The sequence below is a fragment of the Egretta garzetta genome, unplaced genomic scaffold, assembly GCF_000687185.1.
Source record: "Egretta garzetta isolate BGI_Z169 unplaced genomic scaffold, ASM68718v1 scaffold87, whole genome shotgun sequence".
NCBI lineage: Eukaryota > Metazoa > Chordata > Aves > Pelecaniformes > Ardeidae > Egretta > Egretta garzetta.
The window spans coordinates 825991-840786 of NW_009260286.1; the positions used below are offsets into that span (position 1 = coordinate 825991).

At 43.4% G+C, this 14796-nt stretch overlaps 1 protein-coding gene across 1 annotated transcript in view; it reads right to left on the reverse strand.

Annotated features, from left to right (window-relative positions):
* Positions 1 to 14796, reverse strand: part of KLHL29 (kelch like family member 29) — a 76487-nt gene that overhangs the window by 22893 nt on the left and 38798 nt on the right. Inside the window, exons 6-8 of the mRNA XM_009642525.2 lie at positions 12070 to 12252; positions 9113 to 9293; positions 159 to 352 (exon numbers count right to left, since the gene is read on the reverse strand). Of these exons, the coding sequence (XP_009640820.2) occupies positions 159 to 352; positions 9113 to 9293; positions 12070 to 12252 (558 nt within the window). The remainder of the gene's footprint in view (positions 1 to 158; positions 353 to 9112; positions 9294 to 12069; positions 12253 to 14796) is intronic.

A 14796-nucleotide genomic window follows, 5' to 3' on the forward strand; every position in this document is an offset into this window, starting at 1 on the left:
CCTCTCTGCTATATTATCCCGTGCATCCCTGCCAATCTGTTGTAAACATATCTCCCCTCACCCCCAACTCATTTGCTTTCTGCAAAGGCATTAAAATACCTGCAGCAGAGAGATTTCTGTTGTAATACGGGTTTACTCTGACACCACGCATCCCTTACCGATCATCGGAGACTCTATAAAACTCCATGAGTTAGTCTGAGGGATGTAGGACTGCAAGACACCTGCAGCTCGGCCGGCTTCGTTCACCCCACCAAAGACGTAGATCTTCCCACCGCAAACGGTCGCAGCGGCCGAGTGGACGGCCTTTGGCAGAGGAGCAATGGTCTCCCACTGGTTGGTTATCGTGTCATACCTAGGACGACAGCAACCAGAGTGAGCTGAGATGACACCGTGCTGGGTGAACAGTAAAGACAGGAGAGACAGGCAGAGAAAGCACACTGGGATATAACAGAGAGGCAGCTTGAGAAGCAGAAGAAAAACAGAGGTGGAAATGTGTTTTCTAAGATCCTACAAATTCATCCACTTGGTAAACAGCATAATTAATGCTTTTTCTAAGCTTTTAAAACATTGAGAAAAGCCCAGAGAAAGCTGTTTCTATTTTCTGTATATGCCTCTCAAATCTCACAGTCCAAGCTAAAGAAACTCTGGACATCTTTGTTAAGATGTCTTCCACTAATTAATTTCTATTAATGAGTATACAATGAGATTATTCTTGCAAATCAGTGCAATGATATCCAATAGCAACCGCAGGCAGGCAACTGTTCCTATACTTCAGTTGTTCAGTTTGTGGAACACATCTCACCTGCAAGATAATGCAACATGATAGCTCTTTTTACTCTAGTTAGCTGACCAGCGACGCACATTTTGTGCCAGAACAATTTGCTTCCATTTAATTTTCATTGTGCAAACCAAACTACTGTGCTTCATTGCAAGAAGCTGGAATAAGATTTCACCATCACATCCATATTTGACGTGAAGCAAACAGAAAAGAGTATGCATGAAAGTGCTAAATTAGTTTTAAGGTCATCAGTATCTGATTTAATTAAGCCATTGACCATAAAGGATGTGCAGTTAATAATCCATGGATGAAGATTCATTTTAGACAATGTCACAAGTACAGACGTCAATTTTTTTTTAAAGATAATGTGGCAGGGATCCAAATAGCTGCTCTAAAATGAGTCTTGGAGACTGTGGAAAATAATGTGATTTTGTTTTTAGCCTTCTATATTTCCCTGTAATGGCACATTCAGTCAAATAGGAGTTTCCTGCATAGTGATTATTCAGAACTGTTGACTGCAAGAACTGAAGCCCTCATCACCCATTCAGGGCTTTTGCTCTTAATATTAGTGATACGCAATATGCAAACATGAAATGAATCCATGGCCACGAACCCATCTGTAAAAAAAGATTTAGTGACATGAGAATTGTCCCTTTGCAACATGTTCCTCAAATTCTTATTGCCCAAATTTGGGGAAAATAAAAGGGACAAAAGATATAAATGGTGGGAACAGCACAAAATAATGTGTCTAATGAAAATGCATTAATGAGTTTCCAAGTAATATAACTGAAAGTAATTAACACGCTTATAAAAATGAAGCAAAAGCAAGAGGGAGGCAAACTTTAACTAAAAAAGATGAGGAAAGTCCCTTATAATGAGCACGGAGAACTGCCTTGTACAATGCTCTAAATTAGTTACTGAGAAATTAAATTCATCTACAACAAAGTGATCAAAGGAGAGAAATATAACGAGATTAACCAACATGGCGCTGGGAGCATTCAAGGTGACACACCTCCATTGGGACGATTCTTAACGTTTGGTACCAAACTTGAGCTGCAGATGCAGGTGTGGTGGCACCAGCAGCTCCTCCAGTGAGGCACCATGCGCCGCAGCTCCTGCATGTGCCCACAGCACTCAGGGCAGCTCTCACACCCATCCTGCCAGGTATGCAAAAGTGTTGCATAAGATAAAGTTTCATACACTGCTTTTGGGTTGCACTTTGCTAACTGTAGTAATTTGGGGCTTGGTAATTTAACTGTTGATGTCTTATTGTGTAATAAAAGCTGGTTAAGAAATTGGTTATAATTGGCTAGAAACTGCGCAAAGAGATAGAGCGGGGATGAACTGACCTAAAGTGCCTTTCCAGTTCCTCAGCTCAGATATAAATTATCCCTGTCATGCAATACTTATTGTCATGCACCATCCCCTGTGATCTGGCACCAGCAACATTCGGGGCCAGCTGAAGTGGTCTGAGATGGGACGGTGAGCAGCCATGCTGCCTCCCCCGGTGCTGGCAGAAGTACCCACCAACCATAGTTCCCAAGACTGATAGGTTCCCATCTATGGCTTTCTGATCTTTTATATCTTTCACATATCCTGAGCTGGGGTGTGGTTGAAGACCACAACTATAGGAATACTGGAGAATAGTTCAAATTATAAAACCAATTGTCCTTCTGGATGAATTTTACTATTGGGACCTCAGGTCCCCTAGACGCCATTCTTCACCCACTTTCACTGCTCTTCGTTTATGCCCCACAAGAGAACTGATCTTTCTTTCTCCTACCCTCCTTCATCTGCCACCAAGAAACCAGAAATAACCAGTTTCACTTCACCTGCTGAAAGCCAAAGGCTGCAAATCCACTGGATATAGGTGTAAGTTGGGTGGCTTAAAAGAACACTCTTGTCTTGAAGGTCATTTGGTTTAAAAAATCAGTGAACCATAAAGCAGGTGGAAGTCCACCTAACACAGGCATCTAATGTGAGTTTTACATAGGCTGCTCAGTGAAGGAATCCTCTTAAGTGCCTGACTTACCCATGGGGCTGGTGCCTTCAAGGCTTCCTGATACCTGTCCATCAAGTCCCATCATCCCCAGAGGAATTTATTCCTCTAGTTCATTCCCTCCGTGCAAAACTGGAGACCTGATTTCTAGTCTCTGTTTTGCTTCAGCTCCCACCCACTGGAAAGTACGTTGTGGTTTTTTTTTTTTTTTTTTCTATTGGATTATAAAGCTGCTTGCTATCTAATCTCTCATGTATGGACTTGCAGAAAATAATAAAGTCACCTCTTCATTTTCTATGGGATAAACTAAGTAGTCTAAGCTCCTTAAGTCTCTGCAAGGCAGGTTTCCATCATTTTGGTCTATCTTAAGTTGGCTCTTAATGTGTTCACACAAGGATTTGCAACAGATTAACTAAATTGGTTTAGAAATGAATAAAGTTGAGTCTTTGTAACCTTCCAGGACAGGAACTAATGACACCTGCTTTACCTCTCTGCCCTAGGGCCTTTCCATCCGTTGCGTCATCTCCAGCGTTGCCATCACTCCACCGCCACTAGTGCTAGTGAGGCTCCTCGGCTGCCTTTAACACTGGCTCTGTTGAAGGGCCAGCAGGGAGGGAACTGATTTAAAGAATAATCACTTTGATCTCTTTCCATTAGTCAAGCTTTGCATTTGATTCCCCTGTTTGAAGCCATAGATGGAGACTTAATGGGAGCTGGCTTCAAGCCAAGCAAAGGTTTTTCCTCCAGTCCCGGTGTGTCCATGCTTGTCCTTGGCTATGGGCCTACCAAGTCCACTCAATTTACTGAACTTGAAACTTCAAGGACATCTCCTTTCACATAACTGACACCTGGGTTTGCAGTCCTTGCACACTACGGACTCAGGTGTGGTTTTACACGGATGCCCTTGCATGCCTTCCTCTGCTCCCAGAGCGGTCCCTGCAACCCCATGGTCCATGGCCCTGCCGTGCCCCGGACACCAGGCTTTCCACGCGTGCAGAACGTGCCCGTCCCCGCCTGTCACTTCATGTGCACTGACACCGTTGTCTCACCTGACCCCTGTGCGGTCGCTATCCTCTGGTTTATGTATTATTTATATACCCACGATACAGCAAATGATCTGAGCCCGGCAGAAAATACAGCCCAGGCTTGAAGAGAGCACAGGCAGAAATATCCTTGCTAGTTTTCACAACTGTCCACTCTTTGGATTTAATCTGCGGGCCTGATCCTCCTCCTGTTTCATTCATTTCATTCAACGCCTCCTTTCCTGCTCACCCTACCACCTCAGTATTAACAGCAGAAACCCCTTCATTTCAAGCTGTGCCGTTTGCTTCTCTGCCTTCTTGACTTTAGATATCAAAAAAGTATTTTGATATGAAAACAGTATTTTTTTTTTCTCCTCAGTCTCTTAATTTCTCTCCTTCTAGGTAAAACAGCCTTATAAGTATCTTCATTTATTCACATTATAAAATCCTTGCATCACGGTCAGTTGCTTGCAGACATGTACCCTCCAGTTTCTTATACATTATTTAATTCTGTTTGCAGGAAAGCTGCTATTTAAAATAAAGCTGTACAGTGTCATATTGATCTGCTCTTCAGATGATTCACATGTTGTTTAAAATCACATTAATGGATTACTATTTTTTGCCTTTTTTTATTTTCTTCTGACTGTTCTGAGGAGCTTAAGAAACTATCCCTGGACAAGGCTATATATTTAATTTTCTTAAGATGTCAATAAAACAGTAGGTTCTGAAGCAGTTTCTAAAGCTTATAAAGCTTATTCTTAACATTGAATTTTTTAGACTGTCTTCCAAGTACACACTGCCAGCTGAAGTAATCTCCCAATTTTAGACAACCCTATTGTAAAAGTGCTGTCAGGTCAAGGGGATTCATCTTCTTCTGTCCTTCAAACAGATAATAACCACAAAGCACCCACATTTCCACACTCTTAGTCACATACATTGTCTTGTCAGCATATGCCGTCTTCTCAGCCCTCAAATTGCATATATTACAGGGCCCATCCATTATCTAAAAACCTAGTTCGTGGATCCACTTCATTTCGCCGCCTCCCAACTCAACTCATAGCTCAGAAGAAGACAGAAAGTGTAATACCCTCTCGCCTAACACCTAATGACTCGCTCCCTGTCACACAGAAACTTGCCAGAGGGGCTTGATGGAGAACCGCTGTCGTGCCGTTATTTCCCTAAACACTCATTCCAAACCCGTAACTCTCCCTGAACATATACCCACGTACAGCCACCAAAATGGACTTATAACTCAGGCCCTCTGGCACATGCGTATTGTTTTAAGATGAGTAACAGATGACTCCTACGCGTCTGTTTGTGATAGTCCCGTAATAGTATCCATCGAACCAGAATTTTTACTGCTTCTTTACAGACTAATGGCAGATAAAGGGTAAAAAATCTCAGCCCTGTTGAAGTTGATGGGAAAACACCCACTGATTTAAGTGGCATCAGAATCTCTGGTTGAGGCTGCGCCCTTCAGCATCAGTGACACAACTGAGAGCAAGGAGAGAGGAGCATAGGAGCTGATGCCATAAATCATTAGGAGTCTGGTGGTCCCTGCTTGCTTTAATGCTTTCTAATGGCACAGCAGATGTATTAGGTGCACTCAGGTGGTAGCACGTATAGCTAAAATGGTCTGACAGCTGGTTTTAAAAAACAAAATGCAAAACCTCCTTCTTTGTAAGATTTTAACCACATAGGATGAAATATTCCAAGTATTTCAGCAAAAACAGGTGGACAACAAGAAGGAATCTGGGAGAAAATGTTATTTTCTCCATCTTCAAAGACCCTCTGTGGTGACATCCTGCAATCCCCATGCTCTGGGGTTGCTAACTGGTGAGGTCAGGGTAGGTCACTTTGGACCAGAGACCAAACTACGCCAGTGAATACACATTGAAACCTGGCCAAAGCTGGGCATGGTCATGCTTGAGCTAACTCAGCAAGCAGAAAGCAAAATATGGTTGGGAAAGATAAGCTGCATGTGCACGAGGGGAGGTGGTAGGTGACCCAGCAAGGGAGGGTGTCCGGTGCATTGACCTTCACACTGGTGGCACAGCCCAGGACTGCATTGTGCGTCAGGCATGGATGAGGCCCCGTATCTCCATCTGGGTGGGTAACAGGGCTACAATCTCAGATGCGTCCTTTAGGGTGAAAAACACAACCAAAACCCAAGAGCGTGTGACCTTGAAATTCAACACTGAGGGGAATAACATTAGCCTCAGAGGTACATGTAATTTTTGGCATCACCTGACTTGGAGCACATGATCATGTCACCTTATTATTTTAATATAGTCCTTTTGTAAGACCTGCTGGAATGACAGAGATGTTTCTACCCTCCTGAGAGATGGCATCTCAGTGGCCTATCCAAAGCAACACGGTATTTGAAGAGGAATGTGCAGCCCACACAGAAATGTGGTGGGAGAAGAGCAGTTGCTTGTAGCTCTTGAGGGGGGAGGGCAAGAAAGAGAAGGCAAAGTCGAGCAGTGAGCGCTAACTGCGCTTACAACCACAGATAACTGAGCAATTGAAGTGGCTTTACTTTGTATTTTGATTTTTTTTTTTCTAAAGTTGCAACCCAAATTCAGAAAGCCTCATTGCTTGCAAAAGTAGGTACAGTGATTTAAATTACTGAACACTTGAGCAAATTAGCTGCCTGGTCCAAATGGGAAATGCTTTCATCTGCAAAGGCCCGACTTTGCTCCGTACAGCTACCAGGGTCAGCTTTTTCTCACCTGCATTTCTAACAGCAGACCCTGAAACGTCCTTTCCAAAACGCACAGCCTCAGCCACGCCGTGCTTTGCTTTTGCCATCTTCACTGTCATTTCAATACAAAGAATAAAAAAGGAAATATCCCCAAACCTCTCTCATTTCTTGGCATAATCCAAAAGAGGCCACTCTGTACTTTTTCCATGGCTGCGTCTCACAAGTCACTTTATAGACAATAGCAGATTAATTATAACCACGCATTTAGCAAATCCCCATGACAAGACATCCTTATTGTGGTCAAGACAGCGTGCACCGAAATGATAGGGAGGAAATCTGCTCCTTTCCCACATGAAAGTCTCTTGGTGGGCTTGTTACAACTGAAAACCAGCACGGCTGCTCTCACTGAGCCATGTGGGGTTCGCCAAGGGCCTGAGCGTGACTTTGCAGGCTGTAATGTCATTTGTGGCAAGGGCTGGGGTGACTGAGATGGGAAGGAAGGAGAGGGGGGAGAGTCTGCTTGATTTGGGGTTCATCCAGCTGGCCAGTGTTTTGGATGCTTTGTTGAAGAGAGACCATGAGAATCAGAGCAGACAAAGAAATGAGTCGCTGGGAAAAATTAAAAGAGGTCATTCAATCAATGACATCTCTTAAGACACCTATCTGCAATAGCATTATTCTGATGTTCCTCTTTATCGAGAGATGGAATGAAAGACTGCATCCCTTTCCTGGGCTCGCTCCCTCCCACGTTCACAAAACCATTTCTGTTAGTTAAAAAATTAGTGGCTTATATTACAGGACAAATACCTTCAGAAATCAGAAAAAAAAATCTGCATAAAATGGTGAGATTTTCTTCAGAGCATGTCCCAAGGGCAGTGCCCACCTTAAGCTCAGAGTAAGGAGGGAAGCAACGCTCATGTGTTGCATTCACTGCTGTTATTTATCATTCGCTCTTCGCTGCCTGCATTTCCCTGGCTTGCTGAGAGCATCATCACCATCACCTACATCAGTTCTTCAGCCCGTGCCTGGGCTGGCAGGGAAGGCTACCTGCAGACCTTGTCCCACAGCCACATGGCCTTTCCTTTTGTCACATCCTTGGCTCCCAGGGAAAATAGTGCCAAATTTGTGAACACAGAGGAACACAGAACTGTATGTGAATGGTGATCGCTCAGCACCAGATAGGATCTCCCTGGCCATGCACACAGTCCCCAAACTGGTCTGTCCCATGCACTGAACTAGGCAGAAATCACTTGGGGGAAAAAAGTGATCGCATGATTAAAGATTGTACCAAAAGGTAGATCTGCAGAAGGAAACATTATTTTTTGGCATTTTCTAATTTCCTGTGTCTTTGAGTTTGAAACATTATTTAAACTTTAAATACAGGTTTTGGTATTCCATGTTTATGCTATCTACTTAAATGAAAAAATAAACACCCCCTGCATAAATGGAAGATAAATGTTGCAGCACCCAAATCCAGAAACAATAGATTGAAAGCATCTTTAATCCTAACCTTTTGAAAAATGTTATCTTTTTTTTTTTTGGCATATCTTTCTTAATGACCTATCCCTATTTTCGCTCACCCGTTAAGGCACCTTTTACTGGGAACTGCCAGCTTCAAAATGTTGCTGAAGAAGTATTCAAATTCAGCACTTAAAACTGAGAAAAAGAAAAAAAGCCTCCTATTTTTGGTTGCCAGATTCAGTAAGGAAAAAAAAAATTCACAAAAATGTGGCATTAATCTACTGCCACCATGCATTTCAAAGTGTTTGGGAAAGGCTAGGGCTGTACTGATCATTTAGGAATGGAATACTCTTACATAGTGCATTTCTATTTTCTAATGAAACCATTGGTATGCATATAAAATTTATGGTTTTATTGAATGTTACAGTTGACATGAAATGAGATGGGCTTGGAATTCTACGTTGTGAAATGTTTCTTTTGTGCTTTTGTTCCTTCTTTTTTTTTTAAGTTCCATTTGAGAGAAACAAAACTTTTATATCTGGAGTCTTCTTAAAAAGAGAAATTTCCATTCTCTCCCATCTCTATTCAGTCCCTGTCGGCCAGGAATTCAAAACTGTTTCCATTTATTGGTTGTTTTACTTGGAGCTTGGCAGGACCCAGTCCCAGGCCAAGACCACCAAAGGGAGAATCTTCCTTCCAGCGAGGTCAAGGCTGAGGTGCTTCACCAGGAGAGCACATGTGAGAAACTCAGTTTGCTGCTGCTTTTTTGGGGTTAAAAAAAAAAAAAAGAAGGATTATTGTTGTCTGTAAAGACTTTCATCAGTACTAAATTCAAAGGAAGTTTATTAGTTCATTGTATAATCTGTGTAAAGTGTCCAAAGAAGCTTAATTCCTCTCTTCCCTCCCTCGAGCAAACTGACAAACAAACTGGCAGCTTTCGTCTTTGATTTTGGAACAATGCTTTCCACTGAAGCTTTAAAAAGAAATCTAATCCTGCATAGTTTCCTCCTTTCTTAGCTGTTATAAAAGCTTATTTTAACACATACAGCCCATATGATGTGTCTTTTAAAAGGGAAATGGTCCTTTTGCATAGCATGAAGAAAAAGCTCCAGCAAACAACATGGTTTGTTTTTTTTTTTCTTTTTTACCTTTCCACATGGTCGACGTTGCCTGCCACACCGACCCCTCCAATGGTATAAATCTTCCCGTCGTACACCAGACTGTTATGTCGACACCTTGGGACTGTCATGCGGGACACGAGGTTCCAGTTATCGAGCAAGGACATGTAACACCAGACATCAGCGAGCGTGACACCCGACTCCATGCCGCCTGCCACCGATGTGCGGGTGAGGGAAAGAAAAGGGGAGAATTACGTGAGATACTGGAACGGCAGCAGCTCTGCACACAGCAATCAAAGCCATTACAAAGTAAAAACTCTTCAAACGACATTTGACTAATTAAAATAAATCACCCTCAATACTAAGCATCTGTTGCGATGATGCATATCTGTGTCATTTATTCATGCGCCCCAAAGGCTGGTTTTTTTTAATAAGATGACATGAAGAAATCAAGATGTCAGACTGCGAGGGACACGTACATAAGGGGATAGACCCTTTTCAGTGTTCATAAATAACTTCCAGTCTATTAAATTACTGCAACACTTGCAAGAAGGTGTCAGGAGGCAGAGCCTATCTTGGCTTGTGAGACACAGGCCAGTCTGAAATCTAAAATGCTTAATACAGTGATGGATTGAAGCAACACATACATGGGCAGAATGAAGTCAGTGCTTGCACTGTAGGCTTAATGTCTAATTTTCAGGGACAAATTTCGTATTTTTTTTCATTTGCTGATAAAGGAAAGAACCAGCTGAAGCACTCCCATAAAACAGTTCAAGATGCTCCAGTAAAATATTTATATTGGCCATTTTTTAACTTCTGGCCAAAGCTTCCAAGGTAGCCACTTATTGGGTATCTTACTAGCCCCGTTTTGAAGCATAAAGAGGTGAAATGATTTATTTGAGACCACACTAGGAGGCAGTGGTCAAGCCAGGAAAAGAAACTAGACTTAGTTCTGTGGTTCAATGAGAAAACCAGGCTTCCTCCTTGGTATTTCACTCTCCAAACCTACACTATGCAGCATGGAGTCCAGTACTTGGAGCTTGCAGGGATTCATTCCCACTTCTGTTGGTTCCCCTTCCCTCTTTCCTGTGCCTTCTAAATTTGAGCAAAGCAAAATATCCACCAATGCTCAGCCAGGTTTCCAGCCATGGAAATGGTTTCCAGCCATGCGGGGCAGCTCTCCTATTGTAGCCACCAAATACCTTTGCTCATCCAAATTCAAGGTAAAGAGCTGAAATAAGCTTTGAATTTAGGATTCAACGGCTTTTCGTAGCAGGTAGGGCACAGCCTAAAATGGCTCTACGTATTGGAAAGTACCTCAGCTAAGAATAGCTGAAAGTCAGCATCTCACAGCCTCCACAGAAGGCTTTCACTCCAGCAGCAAAACAAGCATGGGCAAAAAACCATCAAGAAATAATTTCTAATCAATCATTACGGCCTCTATGCAGTAGTAATGGAATTTAACACCACAGGCAGCAATTTACTGCAGAAAATGCAGTGAGGGAACTCAGCAAGAGAAAGGCAACAGCTGTAATCCCATACTGGTACTGCCTGGTGCATCCGCGCTCCCAACTACATCCTCGGATCGCACTCATCTGCACCTCCCTGCCCATGCTCCTCTTTTCATCATCAAAACTCCACTCAGCTGCCATCAGAGCATCCTTACATGGCCTGGTGGAAATTGCTTTTCCCCCTCCAGCCAAGCAGAGGTACCACCACACTGCAAAAAACCAGACACCGTGATGCTACGGGCGCAGTGTCGACAGCTCCTTTGGGAGTTAAAGCCTTTTAAGGAGCGTGGTCTCAGTTTCATCGAAAGTAAGAAGATTGTAGGGCTAGTGACTACTGTCAAAAGAGAGGTCTCAACAACAAGTACAAAACATGAATGTTCCTGTAAGCAAATACTGTAAGTGTAGGTCACAAATTCAGCAGTTCAGCCTGTCTGTCTCAAATTCCATAACCCACCATTTAGACTCAACTACAGCCAGTATTTTAAATTGTGTTTCTATGGCAGTGAAACCTCTCTGCATGTTTGATGGTTGTCAGACCTATTTTCTTCATGTTGCAACTGCAAAATATTGCTGTTGACTGCTCTGAGAGAACGTTAACGCTGCAGAGAAATGGAGAATGATAAAAGCAGGGAAATCCCTCTCTCCCAACCTCCTTCCCATTTGTCTTGTTTTTTTTTCCCCAGGAGCAGCTGGGTAAAACTCCTGCATGTCCTGCACTGTAAGAAGGAAACTTTTCTCCAGCCCAGTAAATCTGGGGGATGAATGGATTGAGAGCAGCTCTGTGGAGAAGGACTACGGGATACTGGTGGATGATAAATTGGACATGAGGTGGCAATGTGAGCTTGCAGCCCAAGAAAACCAACCGTACCCTGGGCTGCCTCAAAAGAATTGTGGCCAGCAGGTTGAGGGAGGTGCTTCTCTTCCTCTGCTCCACTCTGGTGAGACCCCACCTGGGGTCCTGCGTCCAGCTCTGGAGTCCTCAGTACAGGAAAGACATGGACCTGTTGCAGCAGGTCCAGAGGAGGCCACAAAAATGATCAGAGGACTGAAATATGTCTCCTGTGAGGACAAGCTGAGACAGTTGGGATGCTCAGCCTGGAGGAGACTGCAGGGAGAACTTCTTGTGGCCTGTCCATATCTTAAGGTGTCTTGTAAGAAAGATGGAGAAAGGTTTTTACCAGAGCCTGTAGTGACAGGACAAGGAGCAACAGTTTTAAACTGACAGAGGGTAGATTCAGATAGGATGTAATTTTTTATGATGAGGGTGGTGAGACAGTGGAACAGGTTGCCCAGAGAAGTTGTGGATGCCCCATCCCTGGAAGTGTTCAAGGTCAGGTTGAATGGGGCTTTGAGCAACCTGATCTCGTGGAAGATGTCCCTGTCTATGGCAGGGGGGCTGGACTAGATGATCTTTAAGGGTCCGTTCCAACCCAAATCATTCTGTGATTCTACATTTCTGTAAGATCTGATGCTTACCTGAAAGATAGATGTTGTCCCCAGCGCTGACCACACTGAAAAACTCGCGATCATAGAAGGGCAGGCTGGCCAATGGGTACCACTTGTTGTTTTGAGGATTTAAGCAAGTGACCGCTGTTAAAGCACGTTGATTCATGCCAATCATCTGACGACCCCCAACTAAGACTATTACCTCGGCTACACCTAGGATTCAAGTAAGAAAAAGAATATTATAAAAAAGTGACGTCTCTCAACCAGGCAAGAGCCTATCAAAAATACTCAGCAGTCAGGGTAATTTGAATGTATCACATATAAATCTGTTTTAGACTGTGCAGTCAAACCAGGAAGGGTGAGAAAAAAGGGAGTGTGTGTGGGGGGGGGAGAGCAGTGGGTGAGGAACGACGCTAGGAACATGCTTGGGAGAACCTGGGAGGGAGCATGCCATCTGGGCAGAACTTGAAGGGGAAAGGAATAAAAAGGCCTTTCCACATAAAGAGGTCCGTTGACTTCAATAGTCTTTTGAGTGAGACCTGCCTGTAGCAAATTCTCATCCCACTGAATAAAAGGGGAATTTTGTCAAGGACTGTGATAGCTTTGGAACTTGGCCATTATCCAGGGAAAGTATGTTGGGACTTTGACCCGAAGAAGGAGTTCTCACACTAAAAGCTAATGTTTGGAGGAGATTTAGGCTACCGTTATGGTTCTTCATCTTGATTTTATCAATCCATATACTCTATGAACAGATAACTTTCTGGTGGGTTTTTCTGTGCTTTTCCCAGAGAAAGCAGGTTTTCCAGATGTAAGTAACATGTGCTCAAGCCATGGATCAAGATCTTAGTGTACTAGGTGCTAGGAAACATGACGGAGATAGCCCTGCCCTAATATAGTTATTAACTGAGATTTAGCTGTGCTTGAACAGCTCCCCCAAGCCTGTAACACGCAGGATGTGCAGCAAGCCAAATTCTCTGTTCCTGCAAATGGACGAAACTTTTGCAATCCACATCTCACAGGTTTTTTTTTCCCACTTTACAGCCCGAGCTAAGTCAAATCTGATCTGAGTGTTACTCCAGACTCATCTCCGCAGTGATGGGTTACAGTTTAACTCTGGGACATTTTCTGGCTCCAACCCCAAGAGTCAAGTGCTGGGGATAATTTGGATTTAGCGTTTAGCAGAAGGGTTAGAAATCTTTCTGCAGCAATTGTCAGCCCCAGTGCAACTGGTTGCCAGGAGAGGTAGGCTCAGAAGCAGGACCACAAGGCCATGAGCTGGAAGGAATTGCTATTTTGGGAGCTGTGCTCACATCCGGACCCGTTGCTGTGATGTGTTACGGTGCCCAGCCTAGAGACAAGTGTGCACGGGGTTGGGGGGCGTCAGAAGCACAGAAGTGAGATTGCCAGCAAGAGAGATTAGGAGCTGCAGAGGAGAGAAATGTGTCTTCAGAGTAATGGATTATCGTTACTCTTCATTAGCTTTTTCAAAAAATATATTTGTGTCATTCAAGCAAGGTTACTCTCTTAAAAGTTATTAAGTTAAAGTGCTGTACAGTTTTAAATAAATATTTCTCGGTAACAAGAGATCATTATTTTTGCGCCACACCAGAAAATCTAATCACCTGTGCAAGACATAACTTGATTATAATCAATGACCTCGAGAGGGCATGTGACATGCTGCAGCGAGTCCACAAAGGGTGTTTAGAGATCCTTTGTGCCTACATGAATGCCGTTGATATGCAAAATAACATGATTCTATATAATTAGACTCTGACCTAAAAAACTATAATCACCCTCTTTTACCCCGAGAGAATCACTTTTCCCTCATCAACAAGCTTCTGGAAATGGTTCATATTACACCTACAATTTTATATACATAAAATAAGCACTTTTCAAAAATCCCTTCAAACATCACACCATTAGTCGTCTTCAATGAAAGACTTTTTAGGGCAGATTGTTATTGAAAGTCCTCTACACTTCATCCTTCTGAAAGGTGCCTTGATGAGGCAGCCTCCAGAAGCTGGGGATGCCGTGGTTTGATATGCCATCTCCGTGCCACATTAGCATCAGCGGCACCGACAGAAAGTTTTGCCTGGCTTTGTGACTGTACCTAGGGCAGGCAGAAGTACAGGCAGCGCATTAAAACAATTCACCTGTGTCATCTGCCTCCTCCTTGGATGCCGTGTTCCTCCATGATATTCGTACCACTCTCTGTTCGACAAATACTTTGGATATTTCTCATGCTACCACGATATGGGCTTTGCTGGTGAGTTGGGCACTTGGGGTTTTTTTTCATGTATTTTTTCCAAAAAGAAAAATGCATGCGTTCCTCAGGTGAGAAAGTTCTTGAAGCAGCATGGTTCTCCGTAGCTGCTGGGGTTTTAAAAGGGAATATGTCACGTGTGATCTATTCGTTCTGGAGGCCACCAACAGACTGAACTGGTACTGTAAGACTCACCGTATGAAAATAACAGATTTACACAGGGCTGTGAAAGTGAAGCTGGTTTATGAATATTAATCAGCTGCTCCCTGCAAGAGGCTGGATGGCCAAAAGCAAATGTTTTTATTCACCTATTTTTGCAGCTAGAGAAACTGAGGCACAGAGGGCAAGGGGCTCCCTTTCAGGACAACGGGGGAATGTCACGGTCTCTGCCAAAACTAGGAATTCTTAAAAATTAGGCTCCTTAAAATCTAGTTTCAGGAGTGTACACCTCCACATCCATGTCTGACCATTGGGAGAGGCTCCTAAACACTTGA